The sequence below is a fragment of the Corylus avellana genome, chromosome 6, assembly GCF_965113065.1.
Source record: "Corylus avellana chromosome 6, dhCorAvel1.hap1.2, whole genome shotgun sequence".
NCBI lineage: Eukaryota > Viridiplantae > Streptophyta > Magnoliopsida > Fagales > Betulaceae > Corylus > Corylus avellana.
The window spans coordinates 2714685-2736546 of NC_142495.1; the positions used below are offsets into that span (position 1 = coordinate 2714685).

Consider the following 21862-nt stretch of genomic DNA (forward strand, 5'->3'; position numbering starts at 1 on the left):
TTCTTTATTTACTTAATAAAGATTAATCCAAATGTTAATTAGGAGTGCCGTATCAACCTTGTTGAATGAATATTTGATAAAACTATAGTATTTGGCATTTATCTTTTATAAAAGATGGTGTGGTTATTTATCCACATGGTAGCATAATTGTTAAATTTTTTAATGAAAATTTTACTGTATTAATATTTTGATAAACATGCAAAACTCTTACAGTAGGATTGTCATTTTTGAAAATTGGTGTTTGGTATAATTGAAAATTGTGATAAAATCGAAAATATTTTTTATTGATATTTAATTTTCATAAACTACTATTTTTTTTTTAAAAAAAAAAGAAAAATTTAAACCATTTTTCGAATTTAAACCTCTTTTTATTGTACGTATTGTTAGAGTTCACAGGAATCTATTGTATGTTGCTTCAATCCACCTCCAATAGCCGGTCGCCATTGGAGTTCGCCAGAAGTTGAAGGTCTTTTTGGTTGTTGAACATTGTTCACTGTTGTTTGGATTTTGTATGAGTCAAACACTGAAAAAATAAATAAATAATGTTGAAGTAGAAACAAAAGTGGTAACTTCATTTTAGACCATAAAATTATCATGTAATTTGACAAATTTCTCAAACTTTAAAACCTCTCAATTTGAACCCTTGAATTTTTAATTGCAGTCAATTTGAACCCCTCCGTCATATTTTAAATGTTAAAAGTGAGACAATGACATTTATACCTCTAATTTTTTATAAAATTCCAAATTTACCATTAATTCCAAATTTTAAAAAAATAACAAATAAATAAATAAACAAAAACAAAAATCATAAATATTTTGGTCTTTTAGGTATTTCCGTTAAAAGTTGATGGCTAAATCTGACGGAGGGGGTTTAAATTGAATGTAATTAAAAGTTCAGGAGTTCAAATCAAGAGATTTTGAAGTTTGGAGGCTTGCCAAATCATGTGGTAATTTAAGAGTTTAAAGTGAAGTTACTCCAAACAAAAGCCAACATAAGTTTTTAATTTTTTATTATTTTTTAAATATATCGATAAATCTGACAATGGTAGGCGGTAAAATTTTATTTAATCCAATAAGTTAGAGGCGCTCTCAAAGAACCAAAAAGGATGTGGTAGAAGCGTTTGGAATTGCGATTTCACAAGAACAATTAGCAAGAATTAGCATTTTTAAAAGATATTGCAAAAAGTAAGGCATTTGGCATTGCGATTTAAAAAGCACTTAATTTAAAATAGGAAAAAAAAATATGCGATTTCTATAAGCAGGATAGGGAGTGTTTATTTGAAAATACGCGAATTTAAATCAAAATTATGATTTCTCATAACAAATATTTAATAAAAAAATATTTTTTAACATATTTTACCAAACGCTTTTGCAATTTTATAAAATAGTGATTTTAAAAATGCAACTTTTAAAATCGCACTTATTGAAATTGCAATCCCAAACGAACCGAATTCGAAGAAGCCAAGCGCCACAAGACCAACGCTTCAAATGCCAAAAACACCAACGTCACCTTAACAATATGGCAGCCCTCGCAGCGATTCAGTGACGCCTTGATTGTCCACCTCACCGAAACCCTATCCTCCTCCTCCATCATCTCCAACTCTAAGCTCTACGACTCCATCCCGACCGACAAGGCCTTCGCCACCGTTTGATTCATCGAGGAGGAGGCATTCTCTGCAATCGTAGCCACCATTTCCCAATGTTGACGTGGGCAGAAGGATCGAGACCCTTGTATGCGAAGGAGATCAACAAACGAGCCCTCGAAATGCTCAAAGCTAGGGCTTCTCAGGTCTCCGCTGACCCAACTCTCCAGTTAAACCTGATTCTTAATTACATTGGATGCATTTACTTTATGGGATGATGGATCACTCTCAGTCTTATGTCATTTAAAATAGTTTCGCTTGAGCTTTTGTTGCTTGAAGATCATAGGATGCCAAATAGAACTTCGATCAAGGTAACTGGATCCAAGTATGTCAATTTGTGCTGCATGATTGCATTGACTGTGACGTTCTTTGGTTCATAAATGCATCACTCTATGCCACATAAGACTCTTTCTCCTTCTAATTGGTCTGCGATTTTCGCTAGGATAATGTTAGAAATCTTAAGGAATTCTTTCTAAAATGCTTTATAAAATGATGTGGCAAGCATTTTCTTCTTTAATTTAGGACACCTAACAGCCCTCTATGATAAATTTCATCATGGCTTCCTGATTTTTGCGTGAATTCAATTTTCTATTTTTGAGTTTTTAAAATTGCATTTTAACTCTTTTGATTTTATGTGTTTTCTACTTCTCTAATTTTGTTATGTCACGTGTCACTTGTTATAAAAAATTAATTAAATTTTTATTATATTAATGAAAATAAAAAACAAAAGAAGGTGGATGAAGTGGGGAGAGTGATTCGATCGAGTAGCTAGGTTGAGCAGCCACCCCCCAACCGTGGTAGTAGACTAGAAGGGAACATGTGACCCTTAGTTAAGAGTGATTGCTTGAGCCACCCTCATTGCACAAACGCCCCTTTAGAATGATAATCATCTAACCCTTAAATCATTCAAATTAACTAATGAATTTTTTCAGTGGTACAGTGGATTTGATTAAGAACAATGTAGAAGTTGCTGGTTGCATTCATATTCAAAAGCCACTATTCGAATTTTTTAAGCCGTCACCAAACACATCCTTATCTAAGCTTTATACAGTAACACGGAACAGGTAAAGTTGGTACAAGCTAGCCCCTTTCTCAAAGTCAAAGTCTCCCGCGCCCCGCCGGCGCCGGCATATCTAAGAACTCTCACTCCGATTTGGCTTTGAGGAGACAAAGACCTGATCTTCATCGACGTTTGGAACCCAATCGTTTGTCGCAGGATTGCTTCTGAAGCCAGCGTACGCCATCCCACCTGCGCCATCATGGCATCTCTGCAACTGAATGTCATCAGATCCGCCACCTTCACATCCTTCCCCCACCACCCTTATAAACCCACTTCCAGTCTGTTTAATTAGTCAAAAAAACCCAAACCCAAAAGGCATTCAAAACTCTAAAAACCGAAAATAAATAAATAAATCTTGTTGAAAAAAAAAAAGTAAACAGAAAAAGATTGATATGGAACCAACGAACCGTGTGATGCTGTTTGTCAACGGACTGTAACTTGCTGTAGTACTGGGTCTCCACAAACTCATCTTGCACCTGATCAGTAACTCCCTCTGCCGATATTATAACCTGCAATATTAAAGCGTTGGGAGAGATCAATTACAAGAAACAACCGAAACAAGCGTTAAATCTACTACGGTGGTGCACGTTACAGACATGAGATTGAGATCCAAGGGCTCGGAACTTGTCAAGCTCGGGAATAGTTTCGTCTACTGCTGTAGACTCCAGTGGGGTTGGTGTTGACGAATCAGGCTCGCTTCTGTTGGGCTTGACAGGACGCTTGGGGGCCAGGGTCTCGAACTGAGCTCTGATCTTGTTGGCAATTCTCAGTTGCTCATCTGCATCCAACACCTCGTCGCTGCGGCTTGGTTTAGTCACCGTCCGCTGCCCCACCATTATGAGTCTAACTCTCTCTCTCTCTCTCTCTCTCTCTCTGTGACTGCGATAGAATGGGTGAGATGGTGAGTCGGCAGCGGAGTATACAGGAGTTGGAGAAAGAAAAACAAGGTGGGAGGAAATTGAAACTAGGGGCCACGTGAAACCGCTTACTTGAGTTGTATTATATATATATATATATATATATATATATATATATATATGTGGTGTGTTTAGCGTGGGCGTGAAATCGGCACCCAACCTAACGAGAATATTGGGGCTGTTTGGTATTTGATAGTGACAGGAATCTAAAACAACATTTAATTGAATAAGAAAAAAGTATAATTGTTTTCTATAAAAAAAAAAATAAAAGAAATTTATTTTATAATGATTTTTTTATTTAAATAATAATAAAAAGTGATAAGTGTGATGTAAAAAACAAAAATATTAAGAATTGATTTTGAGATGAATAATATTAAGCATTTTTTTTTTTTTTGGGGCCTTTGACAAACGGCCCCATTGGGTTGCACTCGCAGTCCACTTGGTTAGCTCACGCACACTACACGATTGAGCTTGTTGCGCCAAAAAACTTATAGAATCATAAATTAAACGGGAACGTTGCACTGTTTGCAAACCCGACATTAAATTAACATGTTTATATTAAGTGATTTGATCAGTTTAATTAAATAAGTTGGGTTATGATTGTTTATATACATATTTGGATATGATCCAAACTCGACACGTAACTTTAGGACTAACAATCTTTTATTTGACCCGCAAACTTTACACGCGAAGAAGAACGGCCGCCTCTAGGTACATGCAAGAAATCATTAGGGCTAGGGTTGCTATCATAGGCCCAATTTTCTTAGTTATCTGATCCAACTGAATTGAGCCCGATATGGCTCAGATTTTAGGATTGGTGTTATATATATATAGCGATGACCTTGGTTCATTAAGGAAGCCTGATTTTGATCATGGACTAGGCTTAGATTTTAGACTTGATTGACTTTTTTTTTTTTTTTACTAAGCAAATATGGGAAAACAGGGAGGGGAAAAACATTAATGGAAAAATAAAAGGTAAAGTTTATGCCTTAAATTTACAAGAATAGGTAAAATCGACGAAATTGCAAAATCATTTCTTCTTTTTTTCCTTTAAACAAAGCATAGATCTTGTTTGTGTGGCCACCCTCGTCGGTTTTTTGGTGGAGAATTCTCTGCCAATTTAAGACGTTGACCACGTCAATTGGAGTTTCTCCTCTATCACCTACTTGATCAGCTTGTCTTTATTTGAAATGAATTTGCTGATGCAGACATGTTTCAAATTTGGCAGTGCCCCACTCCAAATTTGGAACATAACATTCTACATTTCGGACGTCAAAGTCAACAACGGCTGTAGGTTAATCTTGTACGTACATTTTAGCCATTCGGGTCGATGCTTGTTTACTATATAAACTTCCCTCGATCGCATGGCTGATAGGGTACTCAGGAAAACACAATTCCCATGGAAAAGCTCTGTTTTTCCCCAATGGCTCATTTCACTCTCTTTCTTCTTCAAATCCTTTCTCTTCTACTTGTCTCCTCGGCTCAAACTCGCCCAGCTAAATATTTTATGAATTGTGGGTCAAAGTCTGACATACCTGTCAACGATCGAACCTTCTTTGGGGACATGAATCCCGGCACCTTCTCTGTTGGAAAAAGCTATCCTATTAGTGCCAAGGCAGCAACAAATAATCCTCTTTATCAAACAGCAAGAATATTCTTAAACCCATCTTCATATGAGTTTGATATAATTGATCATGGCGTTTATTATGTTCGTCTCCATTTCTATCCGTACATGATAGGGAAGGCTAATGTGGTCGCTAACATCTCATTCAACGTTTCAGTTACTAATTCTACGCTCTTGTCAGAGTTTAGTGCTAAACAGACTAATAATTTACCAGTGATTGAGGAGTTCTTAGTCACTATCTTCGAAAGCAAGTTCAGCATCAACTTTATTCCTGAAGCAAAATCTTTAGCTTTCGTGAACGCCATAGAAGTCTTTCTATTCGCCCCAAATCTGAAATTCCTCTTAATTGATATTCCTGTGGTTAGTGGTAGGGGGATAAGCAGAAACTACTCAGGCGATGGACCGGATGTTTTACACACACTTCACAGGATCAATGTTGGAGGTCCACTTCACAATGACTCACTGTGGAGGACTTGGATACCGGATGATCCTTACGTCCCTGATTTAAGATATGGAAAAAATTGTCCCGCTTTTAAGGGTGCGCTTAGGTACAATGTTCTTGATGCTTCTAAAGATTCTGCCTCGGATCTTGTCTACAGCACTTGCAAAGAATTGTCTATAGAGACTGGTGTCATAACTTGGCAGCTTGATGTGAGTAAGAGTACCATACACATGCTTCGGCTGCACTTCTGCGACATTGTTAGCACAACGGCTGCTGTCGCAAAGTTCGATCTTACTTTGTACGAGTTTTACGCTGGTGAGATCTATGCTACAGATGGTAACCAAGTTGAGCGGTTGGATGCTCCATTTTACTATGATTTTTTGATTGAGTCAGATGCTTTGGGACTTGCAATTGTTACCATAACGCCCAGAGCGGACTCTAAAAGTAAAAATGCATATCTGAATGGAATAGAGGTTTTTGAGTTAACCAAGCGATTGAATTAATTGGTGGGCGAAGGAGATGAGATCATCATCATCCGCGAATAAACAGATTTTGTTAATAAATAATGATTTTTCCTATCGTTTTTTCATCTCATCTTATAAATTCAATAAATCAAATCATTAGATTTGTGAATTCATGTGAATCCCACACGAATTCAATAGTACACGAAGATTATTGAAAAATGAATAACTTATATTATTTCTCTTTTGTAAATATCTCAATGCTCGGACGTGTATTTCTATTATAAGCTCAATTGAGGATTAATGTTGCGACTGTTTGTGTTAAAACATTTCAACTTTTGAAAGAGACTTGTATCTAATTGACACTCTTAATTAGCATCAAAGTTATATCAAAACTTCAATGTATTTATATCTATAGCTCAATTAAACTTAGTCGATATCAATGATAATTAATGTAAATAACAGTAAATCAAAACATGCCAACTGCCAAGAACGTAAAGCAAATTTATAATTATATATATAAAACATAATAGTACTCATACATGCAATATTTCTTATGTGTTTAACCCCCACTAACAAGAACTTGGTGTTAAGTGTTTAACCCCTACTTAACCGGGTAATGGATCAAGCGTTTAACTCCTGCTTAACATTGGGTAATTATGCATGTCTTTAACCCCCACTTATAGGATCATGGGTTAAGCTTTTAACCCTTGGTTAACATTGGGTCATGACGCAAGTGTTTAACTCCCATTCACAGGATCACGGGTCAAGTATTTAATTAACCCCGCTCAATTGGGTCATAATGTAAGTATTTAACTCCTGCTCACAGGATCATGGGTCAAGCATTTAACCCGGCCCGCTCAATATTTACATCATGACCTAATGTTGACCCATGATCCTCTTAAGTGATCCAATGGTCCAACAGTTCCCACCAGCCAGGGAGGAATGATAGAATCCTAGTTCGACTCTTTACTCGTTTATGATGTGTCATCCTACGCTGATGTAATTAGAAAAAAAAAAATCCCTTGCTGATGTCAGATACAATGACATATGAGGTTGAATTAAGCAATTAAGTAGTCGGAAAGAGCATTAATTGTGACTAGTTCTTTGGGGATAATACCCAAATGGACAAGGATCCTCTCATTTTTAAATGAGTATCCATTTGATTATTTCGGATTTGAAGTTTACACTTTTAATGGTATATATAATTTTACATTATTTAAATTTGAATTCTTTGAAGTAATACCCAAATGGACAATGACCATTTTCTTTTTAAATGAAATTGGTATGATTTAAAGTTTGTGCATTTAATAGTGTATATAATTTTACATTATTTAAATATTTAAATTTAAATAATGTGACTTCATATATACTGTTAGATGCATTAACTTTAAATACTAAACATAAAATTGAGAGGATATGGCGTGTTTAGGGTGGACGACTGGACGTGAAATCGGCACCTAATCGAACCGAATGAAAATATTGGGTTGCACCTTCAGTCCACTCGATTAGCTCACGCATACTGTGATTAAGCTTGTTGCACCAAAAAGCATATAGAAATTACATCTTTTGTGAACTCAACATGAAATTAACGAGTTAAAATTGAATGGTTTGACCTATTTAATTCAATGAGTCATTAACCTATATAATTTTATATAAATATCTTGACATGATCTAAATTCAGCACACTAATAATAACAGCAGCCTCTAGCTATATGCAAAGAAATCATTAGGACTAGGGTTGCTATCATAGGCCCAATTTTCTTAGTTTATCTGGTCCAACTGAATTGAGCTCGGTATAACGACCTTGGTTCATTAAGGCAACCTGATTTTGACCCTGGCCAGGGATAGATTTTTGGCCTGAATTTACAAGAATAGGTAAAATCATTTCTCCCATGAACTTGCCAACTCCTGTAAACAAGCATCTTGTTGTGTGGCTACCCTTCTCGTTTTCCTTTTTCCTTTCAGTGGTTGAGAACTCTTTGCCAGTTTAATTAAGACGCTGACCTCGTCAATTGGAGTCGGATGCAAAACTCGGGTAATTTTAAGTGACTTACTTATGTCCTACTAAAAATGATGTGGCTATTAAAATTACTATTGGGCTTGTGATTGATCATTATTAAATTTTGATCAAATAGTGATTTTAATAGCCACATCATTTTTAATAGGATACAAGTAAGTCACCTATAATTACTCTGCAAAACCCTTTAAAGATCAAGCTGGGAAGACTTATCTTTATTTGAAATGAATTTGCTTCTTCATTTTTTTTTTTCAAATTTGGAACAAAACATTCTACATTTCAGACATCAAAATCAACAACAACAGCTGTATGTTGTTCTAGATTTTCAAATTTGGCGGGTGCTTGTTTACTATAAACGGATCTGGCTTATATGTAGTTATTAAAATAACAGCATGTAAGTCAGATCCACTATAAACACCCCTCGCTCAGGAAACAATTAAATTCTTACAAACTTTCCATGGAAAAGCTCTGTTTTTTCCCAATGGCTAATTTCCCTCTCTTTCTTCTTCAAATCCTTTCTCTTCTACTTGTCTCGTCGGCTCAAGTTATGCCAATTAAATATTTCTTGAATTGTGGGTCAAAGTCCGACATAATTATCGATGATCGAAAATTCGTTGGGGACATGAATCAAGGCACCTTCAGGGTTGGACAAAGCTATCCCATTAGTTTCACGTCATCAACAGATATTCCCCTGTATCAAACAGCAAGATTTTTCGAGCAGCCAGCTTCATATGAGTTTGAAATCCTTGATTATGGGCTTTATTATGTTCGTCTCCATTTCTATCCCTACATGCACGGGAAGACTAATCTGATCCCCAACTCCCGATTCGACGTTTCGATTGCTAATTTTTCTCTCTTGTCAAACTTTGGTATTGAAAAGAATAGTAAATTACCTGTGATTCAGGAATTCTTACTCACTCTCAAAGGAGGAGTGTTCAACCTCCACTTTGCTCCTCGTGGAAAGTCTATAGCTTTCGTGAACGCCATAGAAGTATTTCTAATCCCAGATAAAGATTTCGTCATGGATGATTTTCCTGTGATTACTCCCACGGGGAAACAGGCAACATACGTTGGCGTACGGTCTCAGGTTTTGCGCACAATTCACAGGGTCAATGTTGGAGGTCCAGAAACCAATGACACACTGTGGCGGCCATGGATACCGGATGATGCTTTTCTCCTTTCCCCTGCATCTGCAAAAACATGTCCCCCTTATAATGGCGAGGTTAGATATGATGTTCTTGGTGCTAATATTTATAGTGCCACGGATGTTGTCTACAACACTTGCAAAGAATTGGCTTCAAATTCTTCTCTCATAACTTGGCGTTTTGATGTGAGCAAGAATGCCAGACACCTGCTTCGGCTGCACTTCTGCGATATTATTAGCTTAAGGTCTGCTGTAGTCAAGTTCGATGCTTCTATTTATAGCAATTTCAAACAGATGATTTATCCTTACGATCCTTTCAACAAAGTTGTGCAGTTGTCAGCTCCGTTTTATTGGGATTTATTGGTTGATTCAGATGATTCGGGAGTTATCTCTGTTAGCATAGGGCCTAGACAGGATTCTACAAATAAAAATGCTTATCTTAATGGACTGGAGATTTTGGAGTTTTCCAAGGAATTGAATTGATTGGAGATGACGGATCAGATGACAGTCACCCCATAAACGGGCTTTATTTATTAGTACACCAGATTTTTCTTTTTCTTCCATCAATAAATAAGAATAAGAATAAAAGTCATTTCTGATTTTGATTAATCCCCAAATAATTTGTTATTTGAAATAAATTATTGAACACTCTAAATCTGTAATTAATTAAATAATCATGTGGCATATTGGTGCTTTGTGTGGGTGGTGGTAATTATAAAAAGCAGAACAAAGCCACCAATAAACACAACAAGGTCTTCACCAAAATATATATATATATATATATATATATATATATATATATATATACACAAACTACTTCCGTATCGACGTGAATGTTTCAGCGGAAGTGATTGTCTAAAAACATTCAACTTTTGAGAGACTTGTATTTAATTGACAAAACATAAAATGTCTATCATATGATAATTGTAACACCTTACCTCAATGATGATACAATCACTTACCCTGATATTATTCTCGGCACAAACATGCTTAATTGTGAAACTCTAATAAATTTATAGCCAACTTTTAAATACGTTGCTGTTAAGAAATGTGCGAGTTTACATATAAGCACATTCTCGTCTCCAAACGATGTGGGATGCCACAATAATATAAATAACAATTAAATCAAAACATGCCAAGAGTGTAAAGCAAATTTATAATCACATATACAAAACATGATAATCATCATACATACAATATTTCTTTTGGGTTAAAACCCCACTAACAGGAACATGGTGTTTAAGTGTTTAATCCCTACTTAACAGGGTAATGGATCAAGCGTTTTAACTCCCGCTTTACATTCGATTATTATGCAAGTGTTTAACCCCATTGAGTGCCCGCCATAGCGGCGGTTCCACACGAGGGAAGAAATAATTTCTCCCATGAACTTGCCAATTCCTATCAACAAGCATCTTTTTTTTTTTTTTTTCTAAGCTATCAACAAGCATCTTGTGTGGCTATCTTTCTCGTTTTCCTTCCGGTGGTCGAGAACTCTCTGCCAATATAAGACGTTGACCTCATCAGTTGGAGTAGGTCCGATCCTGGCGCATGTTTTTCATCCATCACCTGCTTGATCGATGCAAATTAAAACCGTTAAAGAGCTGGGAAGATTTATCTTTATTTGAAACGAATTTGCTTTTCTTTTCTTTTTTCTGCACAAGATCACGCATACATATGTCAAATTTGGCACCCCCTCCAGATTTGGAACAGGACATTCTACATTTCGATCGTCAAAGTCAACAACAACTGTACGTTCTTCTAGATTTTTAAATTTGGTCGATGCTTGATTACGATAAACATCCCTGGCGTGGTTGATAGGGTTGAGGAAACAATTCTTACGAATTTTAATTTCCATGGAAAAGCTTCATTTCCCAATGGTTCACTTCCCTCTCTTTCTTCTTCAAATCCTTCCTCTTCTACTTCTCTCCTCGGCTCAAACTCTCCCAACTAAGTATTTTATGAATTGCGGCTCAAAGTCCAACATTACTGTCGGCGGTCGGAACTTCGTTGGTGACTTGCATTCTGGCTCCTTCTCTGTCGGAACAAGCTCTGATGTCAATGACACCAATTACTCAGCAACAGGAACGTCTCTCTATCAAACAGCAAGAATTTTCACACTACCATCTCAATATGAGTTTGATATCATCGATCATGGCATTTATTACGTTCGTCTCCATTTCTTTCCGTTCAGGTCCGGCAAGATTAATCTGGCTGAGGCCCTTTTCGATGTCTCAACCTCTAATTTTTCGCTCTTGTCAAACTTTGGGGTTAAAGAAAATAGCACATCACCTGTGATTGAGGAGTTCTTACTCACTATCAACGGAAGCAAGTTCAACATCCACTTTGCTCCCCACAAAAAATCTCTTGCTTTCGTGAGCGCCATAGAAGTCTTTCTAATCCCAGATAAAGACTTCGTCAGGGGTGATTTTCCTCTAGTTACTCCTGCTGGGAGCAATCAAACTTACGTTAGCGTAGGATCTCAGGTTTTACGCACAATTCACAGGGTCAATGTTGGAGGTCCACAGAACAATGACTCACTGTGGAGGACTTGGATACCGGATGACGATTATCTCCTTTCCCCAGGATCTGCAAAAATCTGTGTCCCTTATAACGGTACGCTTAAATATGATGTTCTTGGTGCTACTAATTATAGTGCCTCAGATGTTGTGTACAGGACTTGCAAAGAATTGGCTTCAATTTCTTCTGTCATAACTTGGCGTTTTGATGTGAGCAAGAGTGGCTCCAGACACATGCTTCGGCTGCACTTTTGCGATATTGTTAGCACAAGGGCTGCTGTTGTCAAGTTCGATGCATCTATTTATAGCAATTTCAGTCAGAAGATCTATCTTGACGATTCTTTTAACAAAGTTGTGCAGTTGTCAGCTCCATTTTACTTTGATTTTGTGGTTGACTCAGATGATTCGGGAGCTATCTCTGTTAGCATAGCGCCTAGACAGGATTCTAAAAATAAAAATGCCTATCTGAATGGACTGGAGATTTTGGAGTTTTCCAAGGAATTGATGAATTGATTGGTGGATGAAGGAGATGATTGATTTGGACACAAGAAATAATGGAGGGTTCTCCCAATTAAGGATGGATGGATTGTTCCAGATGTTAAAATTTATAATTTTGATCCACATTTTTTTTTTTTTGTATCAATTATCATAATACTCATGATTTCCTTACCGCACCTCGTCATTGTAACACAATTATTTATATATAAGTCAATAGAATCAAAATGGTAGGCTTAAGCCGGTAAGGCCAAAATTTGCTCTTATTATTATTATTTTTTATTTTTTTATTTTTTTGGAAAGAGAATACATTTCATACTCATTCATCGATGAAAAGATCGTGAACAAGAGCTCAAACAAAGCATAAAGTTATGAAGCAAATCATAGCTGAAGCTAAAGTTACAGGTGTCAAAGATACAAACAATCCAAGCCAATCAATAACAACATCCGCTAACCCATGACTAATCTTAAGGTTTAACTACAGATCTGCATCAGACAGACTTAATTCAATGCATAAGTAGTGCTTGTTCCTCGATCTTGAGAGGAGAGGACCCTTACGCAGAAACTTATCCTCTTTGACTCGAAAGCGAGGACAACATAAATTTAGAGAAAGAAGTTCTTCTGATCTATGACTACCAGTGTCAATAGATGGTTATACATATCTCTATTTATAGGTAGGTCATGGACCTTCAATCTTTATTGGTTGGCTGATTTTTCTCCTCCCATTAAGGAATAAAATCAAAATAATATTAAATACAATTTCGGTTTTCACATGAATCATTTATATGGTATAAATAATTTGAACACCATAATTTCAATAATTACAGTTACAGTGAAACCGTAATAATATTTATTTATAATTATAATAAACATGTCATAGGGTCATAAATGAAATTTCTTACATTCATTTCTCCAGATCAATTGATAGGGAGATAATCATTGCAAGAAAAATGGTCTTTAGCGATCAAACGGGAGATAATATTTAAGATGCGTGTATGCAATGCAACGTACAGCTACAACCTCCATGCGAATTGTTTCATTGTATCAAGGGATAAAATGTAAAATTGGTTTTTGTGGTCGACCTAAATTACAAACCACTTTCTGTGGTATATAATTTATAGGTCCTTGTAGTTGGCTTAAATTACAAATCACTCAATGTAGTGTAAAAAATAATTTATAGATCCTCAAGGTTGGCTAAAATAACACTTTACTTCTTAAAATCAATTTCCCTTAAGTAACTTAACATAATCCGTTACTTTGTCACACCATACTGCTACAGAAAATTAACATAATCTCTTCTATCCCAAAAATTTTGTTACCATTCTTTCATATCATTTACTATTCTTCCATATATGAGCCACCTCGGCAAGAGATTTTATTGACGACCCTTATCGGCTCAAAGCCCTTTCAGCTAAATTCTTTAGCTCTTGAGCAATTTTCCTTCTTCTCCTTCAATCAAGCCTCTTGCGTAGTATGCAATATATTTGCGTCTCACTAGGCCGTTATCATTGAATTTGACCCCCAACGCAACCTTCAAATCAGAAAATATTTTTTATTTTTGAACATATTAATTCATAATTCATTCGTATATATATATCTCTAGGCAACATAATGAAGGAAAAAAAAAAAAAAAAGAAAAAAAAAGAGAAGACAAGAGTGAACAATGTGATAATTTTGTGGGTTCGGAGAGAGTATGGAAAAGAAAGAAAGAAGGAGAGAGGAGAAAATAAGAAATGAAAAAAAAAAAAATTGAATGAGTTATCTTTTAATTGATATACCAATCAAATTGGGTAAAATACTTCATACAATGTCAAAGATATAATTTGAGATCTTCACAACTCAAACATTATCTATGACATACACAATAGCTTATCGGGTTATTATAAGACAATATCTATGATATGACCAGGGATAGAACCATAAATTTTTGTATGGGGGGTCCGAACTTATATAAATAAATAAATAAGTAAATACATATACTTATAAAAAAATATGTGTACGCATGTGTTTATGTAAATAAAAGCAAACAAGTTTTAGACTTAATTTCATACTAAGTTATAAGTTGATACAAAAGTTATATGTCTATAAAATCACCTTTAAAAATAAATTGGCTTTCAAATACGAAAGTTTGTTTAATTTACTATAGACATAAAAACTAATAATAATAATAATAATAATAATAATAAATTGGCATCTCCATTGCTATGCCATGGCATGAAGTGAACCCAATCAATATGTAAATCAGGGGTTGGGGGCGAGATTGGAGATTGCATAAAGAGGTTTGGGAATTGAGATTGAATAGACTACTCCAAATATGAAATTGTAAGTATAAAACAATAAAAATCCAAGAAAATTACTCATGTAGGTCCACTTTTGATAACATTAGATTCGTAAGAAGAGGGACAAATTCGTCTTTACATGCCTGATACCCATCAAAAAGAAAATACAGCTAGCTCAACGAGAAGATTTGAGTTGGGAGTGACATGAGGAGGGCAATTTGTCAGTGAGGTGGGAAGAAATTAATGTTTGGGGGTGCCATACTTATAAAATCAAATTTTTATCAGGCTAAAAATCAATCTTTGCAAAGCTTTGGGGTTGCCAAGGCCCCCCAAGCATGCACAGAGGTTCGCCCCTGGCCCTGGATATGGCATCGTCCCAATCAGTTTTAGATTTACTACAAATTTCGACAAATCATGTCCATATCCGCTGTCGAGTCATTGGTTTTTTGACTTTTTCATCACAGTTACTAGTGTTTTATTAAATGTAATCTCCTTTGATGTCTCTATCATAATAATTTCTTTATGCCTTATAACTTTTCTGTCATCGTTTGCTCAAAGAAAAAAACTATAAAAAAACAAAAGATTGACCGGAAACTATTTCTATTATTCATTAAAAAAAAAAAATAATAATTGGGGGGAGAAAGAAAGTTCAAATTATATATATATATATATATATATATATATATATATGTGTGTGTGTGTGTGTGTATGTGTGTGTTTTTCAATTTTTTTTTTTCTTCATAATAGGGAAACGAATAAAGGGTCAAAAATATACATTTTACCATTTTCACTCTCTAAAATAAGAATTAACTTCTCTCCAATAATGCTGTTAGCTTATGAACGAAACCAAGAAAAAAAAACAAATATATATATATAATCAGGATCCCCGGCAATAGCTGGGGAATCGCCAATGAGTTTTTTTGTTAATCTAGATCGTTGGATTCCATCCAATGGTTTAAAGCTCGCCACATGTCCCACATAAAAGAAAATAATAAAATATTATTTATAGTTTAAAAAATAAATATAAAATAAAATAATTAAAATTAAAAATTTAATTTAATAATATCCAGTGCAGCCATAGGGGTGTCGTCGGCCACCCCCAACTGGCCCTTGGGGGTGCCCGAACCACCCCCTGGGGCTCGAAGGGTGGCTTCAACAATCCCCAAAGATCGGTTGGGGGTGGCCGGTGCCACCCCCATGGCCCTAGGGGGTGGTTCGGCCACCCCCTAAGGCCAAACCCAAAAATATTTGTTTTTAGGTTTGACCATAGGAGGTGGCCAAATCACCCCCTGGGCCCTAGGGGTGGCGCCGGCCACCCCCAAAGATCGGTTGGAGGTGGCCAACACCACCCCATGGCCCCAAGGGATGGTTTGGCCACCCCTATGGCCAAACCCAAAAACAAATGTTTTTGGCTATAGAGAGTGACGGAACCACCCCCTGGGGCTGCGCCATCCCCTCTTGGGGGTGGCCGACGCCACCCCAATGGCTATGGTGGGGTGGCCGGCCACCCCCTATGGTGGAAATGGGGTGTCCAACCACCCCATATTATTAAATTTAATTTTTAATTATTTTATTTTTTAAAATATAAATAATATTTTATTATTTTCTTTTAGGTGAAACACGTGTCGAGCTTAAGACCACCGTTGGATTGGTCCAAATTAACAAAAACAAAAAAAACTTTGGCAATTTCCCGGCTATTGCTTGGATCCTGATCCCCGGGTGAATGTTCCTCCTCTTTTACCAGCTAGGTAGGCAAAAGCTATTAAAGAAGATGGAAGACTTTTCGTCCTTGGAAATGACTTTGCCGCTTACCTTTCAAGCGTCTAGTCAACAAGAGATTTTCTTCTACATATGATCTGCTCAAGGCAAATTATTGACGTCCACTACTTCCTCCATTTTTTACTGATAAGGGAGCAACTCCTACCAATTTTCCATGGAAAAGCTTCATCTCCTCATGGCTCTCTTCCCTTTCTTTCTTCTCCATTTTCTTTCTCTTTTACTTTTCTCATCAGCTAATCACACTCTACCAACTAAAGCGGAGGAGGATGGAAGACTTTTCTTCCTTGGAAATGGCTTTGATTTGACGCTTACCTTTCAAACGTCAAAGTCAACACGAGAGTTTCTTCTACATCTGCTCAAGGCAATTTATGACGTCCACTACTTCCTCCATTTTTTACTGATAAGGTCCACTTTCAGTCTCCCACAAGAAACTCCTACCAATTTTCCATGGAAATGCTTCATCTCCTCAGGGCTCTCTTCCCTTTCTTTCTTCTCCATTTCCTTTCTCTTTTGCTTCCCTCATCAGCTAATTACACTCTACCAGCTGTGTATTTCATCAATTGCGGGTCAAAGTCCAACATTACTGTCGGCGGTCGGAACTTCGTTGGTGACTTGAATTCTGGCTCCTTCTCTGTCGGAACAAGCTCTGATGTCAGTGACACCAACTCAGCAACAGATATGTCTCTCTATCAAACTGCAAGAATTTTTGAAAACCCATCTTCATATGATTTTGATATCATCGATCATGGCATTTATTATGTTCGCCTCCATTTCTTTCCGTTCATGTCCGGGAAGACTAATCTGGCTAAGGCCCTATTCGATGTTTCAACTTCTAATTTTTCGCTCTTGTCAAACTTTGGGGTTCAAGAAAATAGTAATTCACCTGTGATTGAGGAGTTCTTACTCACTATCAACGGAACCAAGTTCAGCATCCACTTTACTCCTCACAGAAAATCTTTTGCTTTCGTGAGCGCCATAGAAGTCTTTCTAATTCCAGATAAAGACTTCGTCCTGGATGATTTTCCTCTAGTTACTCCTGCTGGGAGCAATCAAACTAACGTTAGCGTAGGATCTCAGGTTTTACGCACAATTCACAGGGTCAATGTTGGAGGTCCACAGAACAATGACTCACTGTGGAGAACTTGGATACCGGATGACGATTATCTACTTTCCCCAGGATCTGCAAAAATCTGTCCCCTGTATAACGGTACGCTTAAATATGATGTTCTTGGTGCTACTAATTATAGCGCTTCAGATCTTATTTACAGGACTTGTAAAGAATTAAATTCAAATTCGTCCGACTCCGACATAACTTGGCGTTTTGATGTAAAGAAGAACGCCAGACACCTGGTGAGGCTGCACTTCTGCGATATTGTTAGCACAAGGGCTGATGTTGTGATCAGGTTCAATCTCCTTATTTATAGCAACTTCAGTCAGACGATCTATCCTGACGATCGTGATGGAATTGAGCAGTTGGCAGCTCCATTTTACTATGATTTTGTGGTTGATTCTGACGATTCGGGAGTTATGAATGTTAGTGTAGGTCCGAGGCAGGATTCTGCAAATAAAACTGCCTATCTGAATGGGCTGGAGATTATGGAGTTTATGGGTGTTCCTATTCAGGTCAAGCCAAAGAAACATGTTGTTGTTATAGTTGCTACCGCTTGTGGTGCGGTCTTTGTCTTCGTTTTGGTAGTGCTGTTGTTGTTGGGGTTAAGATACAAGAAAGCAAAGCATGTTGATGGAGTAGGTTCATTGCCGGCGCTTCATGGAAAAGGAAGTTATTACAGTAAAGGGAAAGCGAATGCCTCCCCGGTTCGTAGTGTTAACCTAAATTTGAAGATGCCTCTTCTTCAAATACTTGATGCAACTCATAAATTTGACATCAAATTCTTAATAGGTGAGGGTGGGTTTGGCAAAGTTTACAAGGGAACTCTTCCGGATGGTACTAAAGTGGCTGTGAAACGAAGTGATCCTAAAAATGGGCAGGGCCTTCCTGAATTCGAAACAGAAATCTTGGTCTTATCCAAAATTCGCCATCGCCATCTTGTTTCCTTGATAGGGTATTGCGAAGAAGGGTCTGAAATGATACTGGTGTATGAATTTATAGAAAAGGGCACTCTGAGAGACCATCTTTATGTTTTGAAGGAGAACCCTGAGAGATCATCTAAAAGGTCTAAATTGTCTTGGAAGCAACGGCTTGAGATTTGTGTTGGTTCAGCAAAGGGCCTTCATTACCTTCACACCTCTTCAGCTGGGGGAATCATTCACCGGGATGTTAAGTCGACAAATATCTTGCTGAATGAACAGTACGTGGCTAAAGTTGCTGACTTTGGCCTTTCAAGATCAGGCCATCAAGATCCAAACCATTTCAGTACTGTTGGCATAAAGGGTAGCTTTGGTTATGTGGATCCTGAATATTTTAGAACCTTTGAGTTTACAGAAAAATCTGATGTCTACTCCTTTGGTGTGGTACTTCTTGAGGTGCTTTGTGCAAGGCCAGCTATTGTTGACTCGCCCAAGAGGGAGGAGGTGAACCTTGCCGAATGGGGGATGTTTTGGCAAAAGAAAGGGCAACTTGAAAAGATTATCGATCCGTTGTTAGTGGGAGAAATTAACCATGATTCACTAAGAAAATTTGGTGAAATAGCTGAGAATTGTTTGAAGGATTGTGGAGCTGACAGGCCTTCCATGCTTGATGTGCAGTGGGACTTGGAATATGCACTGCAGCTTCAACAAACTGCATTGCACAAAGAAGCGCATGACGACTCTACAACAAATGCATTTTTGGAATTGCCTTTGCCTTCCGATCATAGCATCCCAGATTGGGAAGATGATCATGTGCCCATTATGTTAAGGGATGATGGTTCGGAGACGACAGATAGTGGGGTTTTCTCTCAGATGAGGATTGATGGTGCCAGATAATCTCTAGCTACTGCTTTAGGGTAGTTTTATCTCTTTCTTTGTTCATTATCACTGTGGAGAATCTTGTATTGTGTTATGTATCTTTGTGCTCTTTGTTTGTTTACTCAATGCTGCAAGTGTAATAATAATAGGTTTATTGAACATCAAGCATTTGGCTATAATCTATTAGTGAAAAGTTTAAGAACACGCGATCTACTCTGTTATTCAGTTGCCCCCCTTCCAAATAAAAAGAGTGAAAATTTCGAAATGAAATGAAATGATTGGACTGACCCAGGCCACGTCGACTGGTGACCTATAACCTCACTTTAGGTCCCTTGAATTTTCATTTTTGTTTTAAATGGGGTACTTTTGGCATTTTAATAAAAAAAAATGGTAAAATTAAAAATGGCTGAAATATTCAATACTGACAATGAAAATTTTTAGATTTCAAATATATGATTGCTAGACCACTTATACTTCGAAGGGTGGGTGTAATTCAAATTTCCCCAAAAACTTTTCTTTGTTGGTTCCGTAAAATTCTCTTTCCAAGTAAAAAATGACTAGTCAAAAGCATATGCTAATCCAGTATAATGAACTAAAATGGTCCACCATTTATTTAAGAAAAATGTTGTAAATTACATTTTTATCATACTTTGTTGATATGGCAATGCCAATTAATCATTAGATCAACAACATTAACAATATAGGATAAAAGTGAGATAATAGTGTTGTTTCTAACCTAGGAACCCAAAAATTGATTTTGGGGAATTTAAACATGTTAGAAAATAGTTGACATTTATTAGAGTGAATCGAATGAAATTTCTTTGGAGGGAATTTGTATCCATTATTTATTGAATAAATAGAGTGAGGGTTCCACGTGTAGAGTTTATCTTGAATCCAATTTAAGTTGAAATTGAGACATATGTCTCTTTGGACCATAAGATGATACGACTAAGCCCCTAAACCTAATTTGCCCCCATAAGTTGCTCTTGCATAGATGGTAAACTACCTTATGAAGTGGAGTATTAGAATATCGTATACTACATATAAAAGTAGAAGCTTTCGTGCTTAGAAGTAGAAGCTTTCGTGCTTAGAATTGCAACAAGTACAAGTCTAAAATATTGACAAATGTCCTTTTAATAAATAAGGAAACCAAATATATATATATATATATTTGGTTTCCTTATTTATTAAAAGGACATTTGTCAATATTTTAGACTATATATATATATTTGCAACAAGTACAAGTCTAAACTATTGACAAATGTCCTTTTAATATTCAAATCAAATAAGGAAACCAAATATATATATATATTAAGGGAAAAATACATTTTATTCCTCAGAACTATCCAATCATTTGCACTTTTAATCATAATGTTTAAAAAGTGACACTTTACCCCTCCAAACTTCCAAATTGTTGCAATTCGTCCATTCTAAGTTTTTTTTCTTCCCAAAATGCCCCCATCCCAAGTTTTTTTTTTTTTTTTTTTTTTTTAAATTAAAAATTAAGGGGTGGTAGGTCTAGGGTGGCTTTAGGCCCAACTGAGGTGGCCAGCCACCCCTTAATTTTTAATTTTTAATTTTTTTAACTTGGGATGTGGGCATTTTGGAAAAAAAAAAAAAAATCAGAATGGTCGAATTACAACAATTTGAAAGTTTAGGAGGTAAAGTGCCACTTTTTAAATATTAGGGTTAAAAGTATAAATATGTTGATAGTTCAGAGAGGTAAAATGTATTTTTTCATTATATTAAAGAATTTAGAACAAATAACAAATTTAGCCCATCCGATTCTTCAAGATGAAAGACTTTTGCCCAAGAAGGTCTCGTATGAGAAAACTCAAAATATTTTCATTATAATTACTTTTGCCCCAAAAATATTTTTGACAAAACAACTTTGGAAAAAAATTGTAGAAAATATTTTCATTCTACTTTGGGTTTGGATATCATATACTAAATATAAAAGCATAAACATTCAAGAGAATCACTTAAAGAATGTGACGGACAAGCGGTATTCTAAAATGTTGACAAGTGTCCATTTAATTTCCAAATCAAATAATAATAAAAAAAAAACAAAATCAAATCATATTGAGGATTCAGAACAAATAACAAATTGCATCTTTTTGCTAATTGGAGACTTTCAAGTTGATAAATCATGTATTCTTTTGAGATTTGTGGTAAGCCCTTTTATCAAATGCGTTAATTAATAATAAATAATTTATATATATACAAAAATTTTGAATTTAAATTAAAAAAAAAAAAAAAAACTCACACATAGTGCAATTAATTAATTAAATAATTAAATAATTAAATCAATAATTTGATATAAGTGAAGAGATTATAGACACAAATTCTATAAACTTTACGTTTTTGCTTCTCCAACTCTGTCTTCTCTTACCTCTCCGTTTCTCTTCTCTTCTCCTCTCATTGGCTTACATTGTTCCTGATAAGTACTTCATCAACTGTGGAGCGCCCGAGAACGTGACCATTGCCGATGGTAGGTGGGTCTTTGTTGGCAGCCGAGATTTCTCAGCTAGAAAAGGTAAAGCTGTCAAAAGCCGTAACTATTATGGTTTATTTG

General features: G+C 36.2%; 4 protein-coding genes and 1 pseudogene across 4 annotated transcripts; 4 read left to right on the forward strand and 1 right to left on the reverse strand.

Moving 5' to 3' along the window:
- Positions 1 to 2600: 2600 nt before the first annotated feature.
- On the reverse strand, positions 2601 to 3674 carry MEE59 (maternal effect embryo arrest 59). Its single transcript, XM_059602232.2, has 3 exons — positions 3300 to 3674; positions 3111 to 3212; positions 2601 to 2983 (listed from the first exon to the last, which is right to left on the reverse strand). Exons 1-3 carry the CDS (start codon positions 3537 to 3539, stop codon positions 2777 to 2779), a joined length of 549 nt encoding a protein of 182 aa, XP_059458215.1. The 5' UTR covers positions 3540 to 3674; the 3' UTR covers positions 2601 to 2776.
- A 1510-nt stretch (positions 3675 to 5184) lies between these two features.
- Positions 5185 to 6189, forward strand: LOC132186522 (putative receptor-like protein kinase At5g24010). Its single transcript, XM_059600502.1, has one exon. It carries the CDS (start codon positions 5185 to 5187, stop codon positions 6187 to 6189), a length of 1005 nt encoding a protein of 334 aa, XP_059456485.1.
- Positions 6190 to 8648: 2459 nt separating this feature from the next.
- LOC132186526 (putative receptor-like protein kinase At5g24010) lies at positions 8649 to 9794 on the forward strand. Its single transcript, XM_059600506.2, has one exon. It carries the CDS (start codon positions 8649 to 8651, stop codon positions 9792 to 9794), a length of 1146 nt encoding a protein of 381 aa, XP_059456489.2.
- Positions 9795 to 11185: 1391 nt separating this feature from the next.
- Positions 11186 to 12340, forward strand: LOC148584774 (putative receptor-like protein kinase At5g24010). The gene has a single exon (XM_088517262.1). The coding sequence runs from the start codon at positions 11186 to 11188 to the stop codon at positions 12338 to 12340; it is 1155 nt and encodes a 384-aa protein (XP_088373388.1).
- Positions 12341 to 16504: 4164 nt separating this feature from the next.
- On the forward strand, positions 16505 to 19491 carry LOC132188721 (putative receptor-like protein kinase At2g23200 pseudogene; annotated as a pseudogene).
- The last annotated feature ends 2371 nt before the right edge of the window (positions 19492 to 21862 follow it).

Coding starts and splice junctions, on each gene's coding strand:
- MEE59 (XM_059602232.2), bottom strand. CDS start 3,539: ATGGTGGGGCAGCGGACGGTGACTAAACCAAGCCGCAGCGACGAGGTG. Junction 3,213..3,299: donor CCCTTGGATCTCAATCTCAT/GTCTGTAACGTG, acceptor TTAATATTGCAG/GTTATAATATCGGCAGAGGG. Junction 2,984..3,110: donor TTGACAAACAGCATCACACG/GTTCGTTGGTTC, acceptor CTAATTAAACAG/ACTGGAAGTGGGTTTATAAG.
- LOC132186522 (XM_059600502.1), top strand. CDS start 5,185: ATGAATCCCGGCACCTTCTCTGTTGGAAAAAGCTATCCTATTAGTGCC.
- LOC132186526 (XM_059600506.2), top strand. CDS start 8,649: ATGGCTAATTTCCCTCTCTTTCTTCTTCAAATCCTTTCTCTTCTACTT.
- LOC148584774 (XM_088517262.1), top strand. CDS start 11,186: ATGGTTCACTTCCCTCTCTTTCTTCTTCAAATCCTTCCTCTTCTACTT.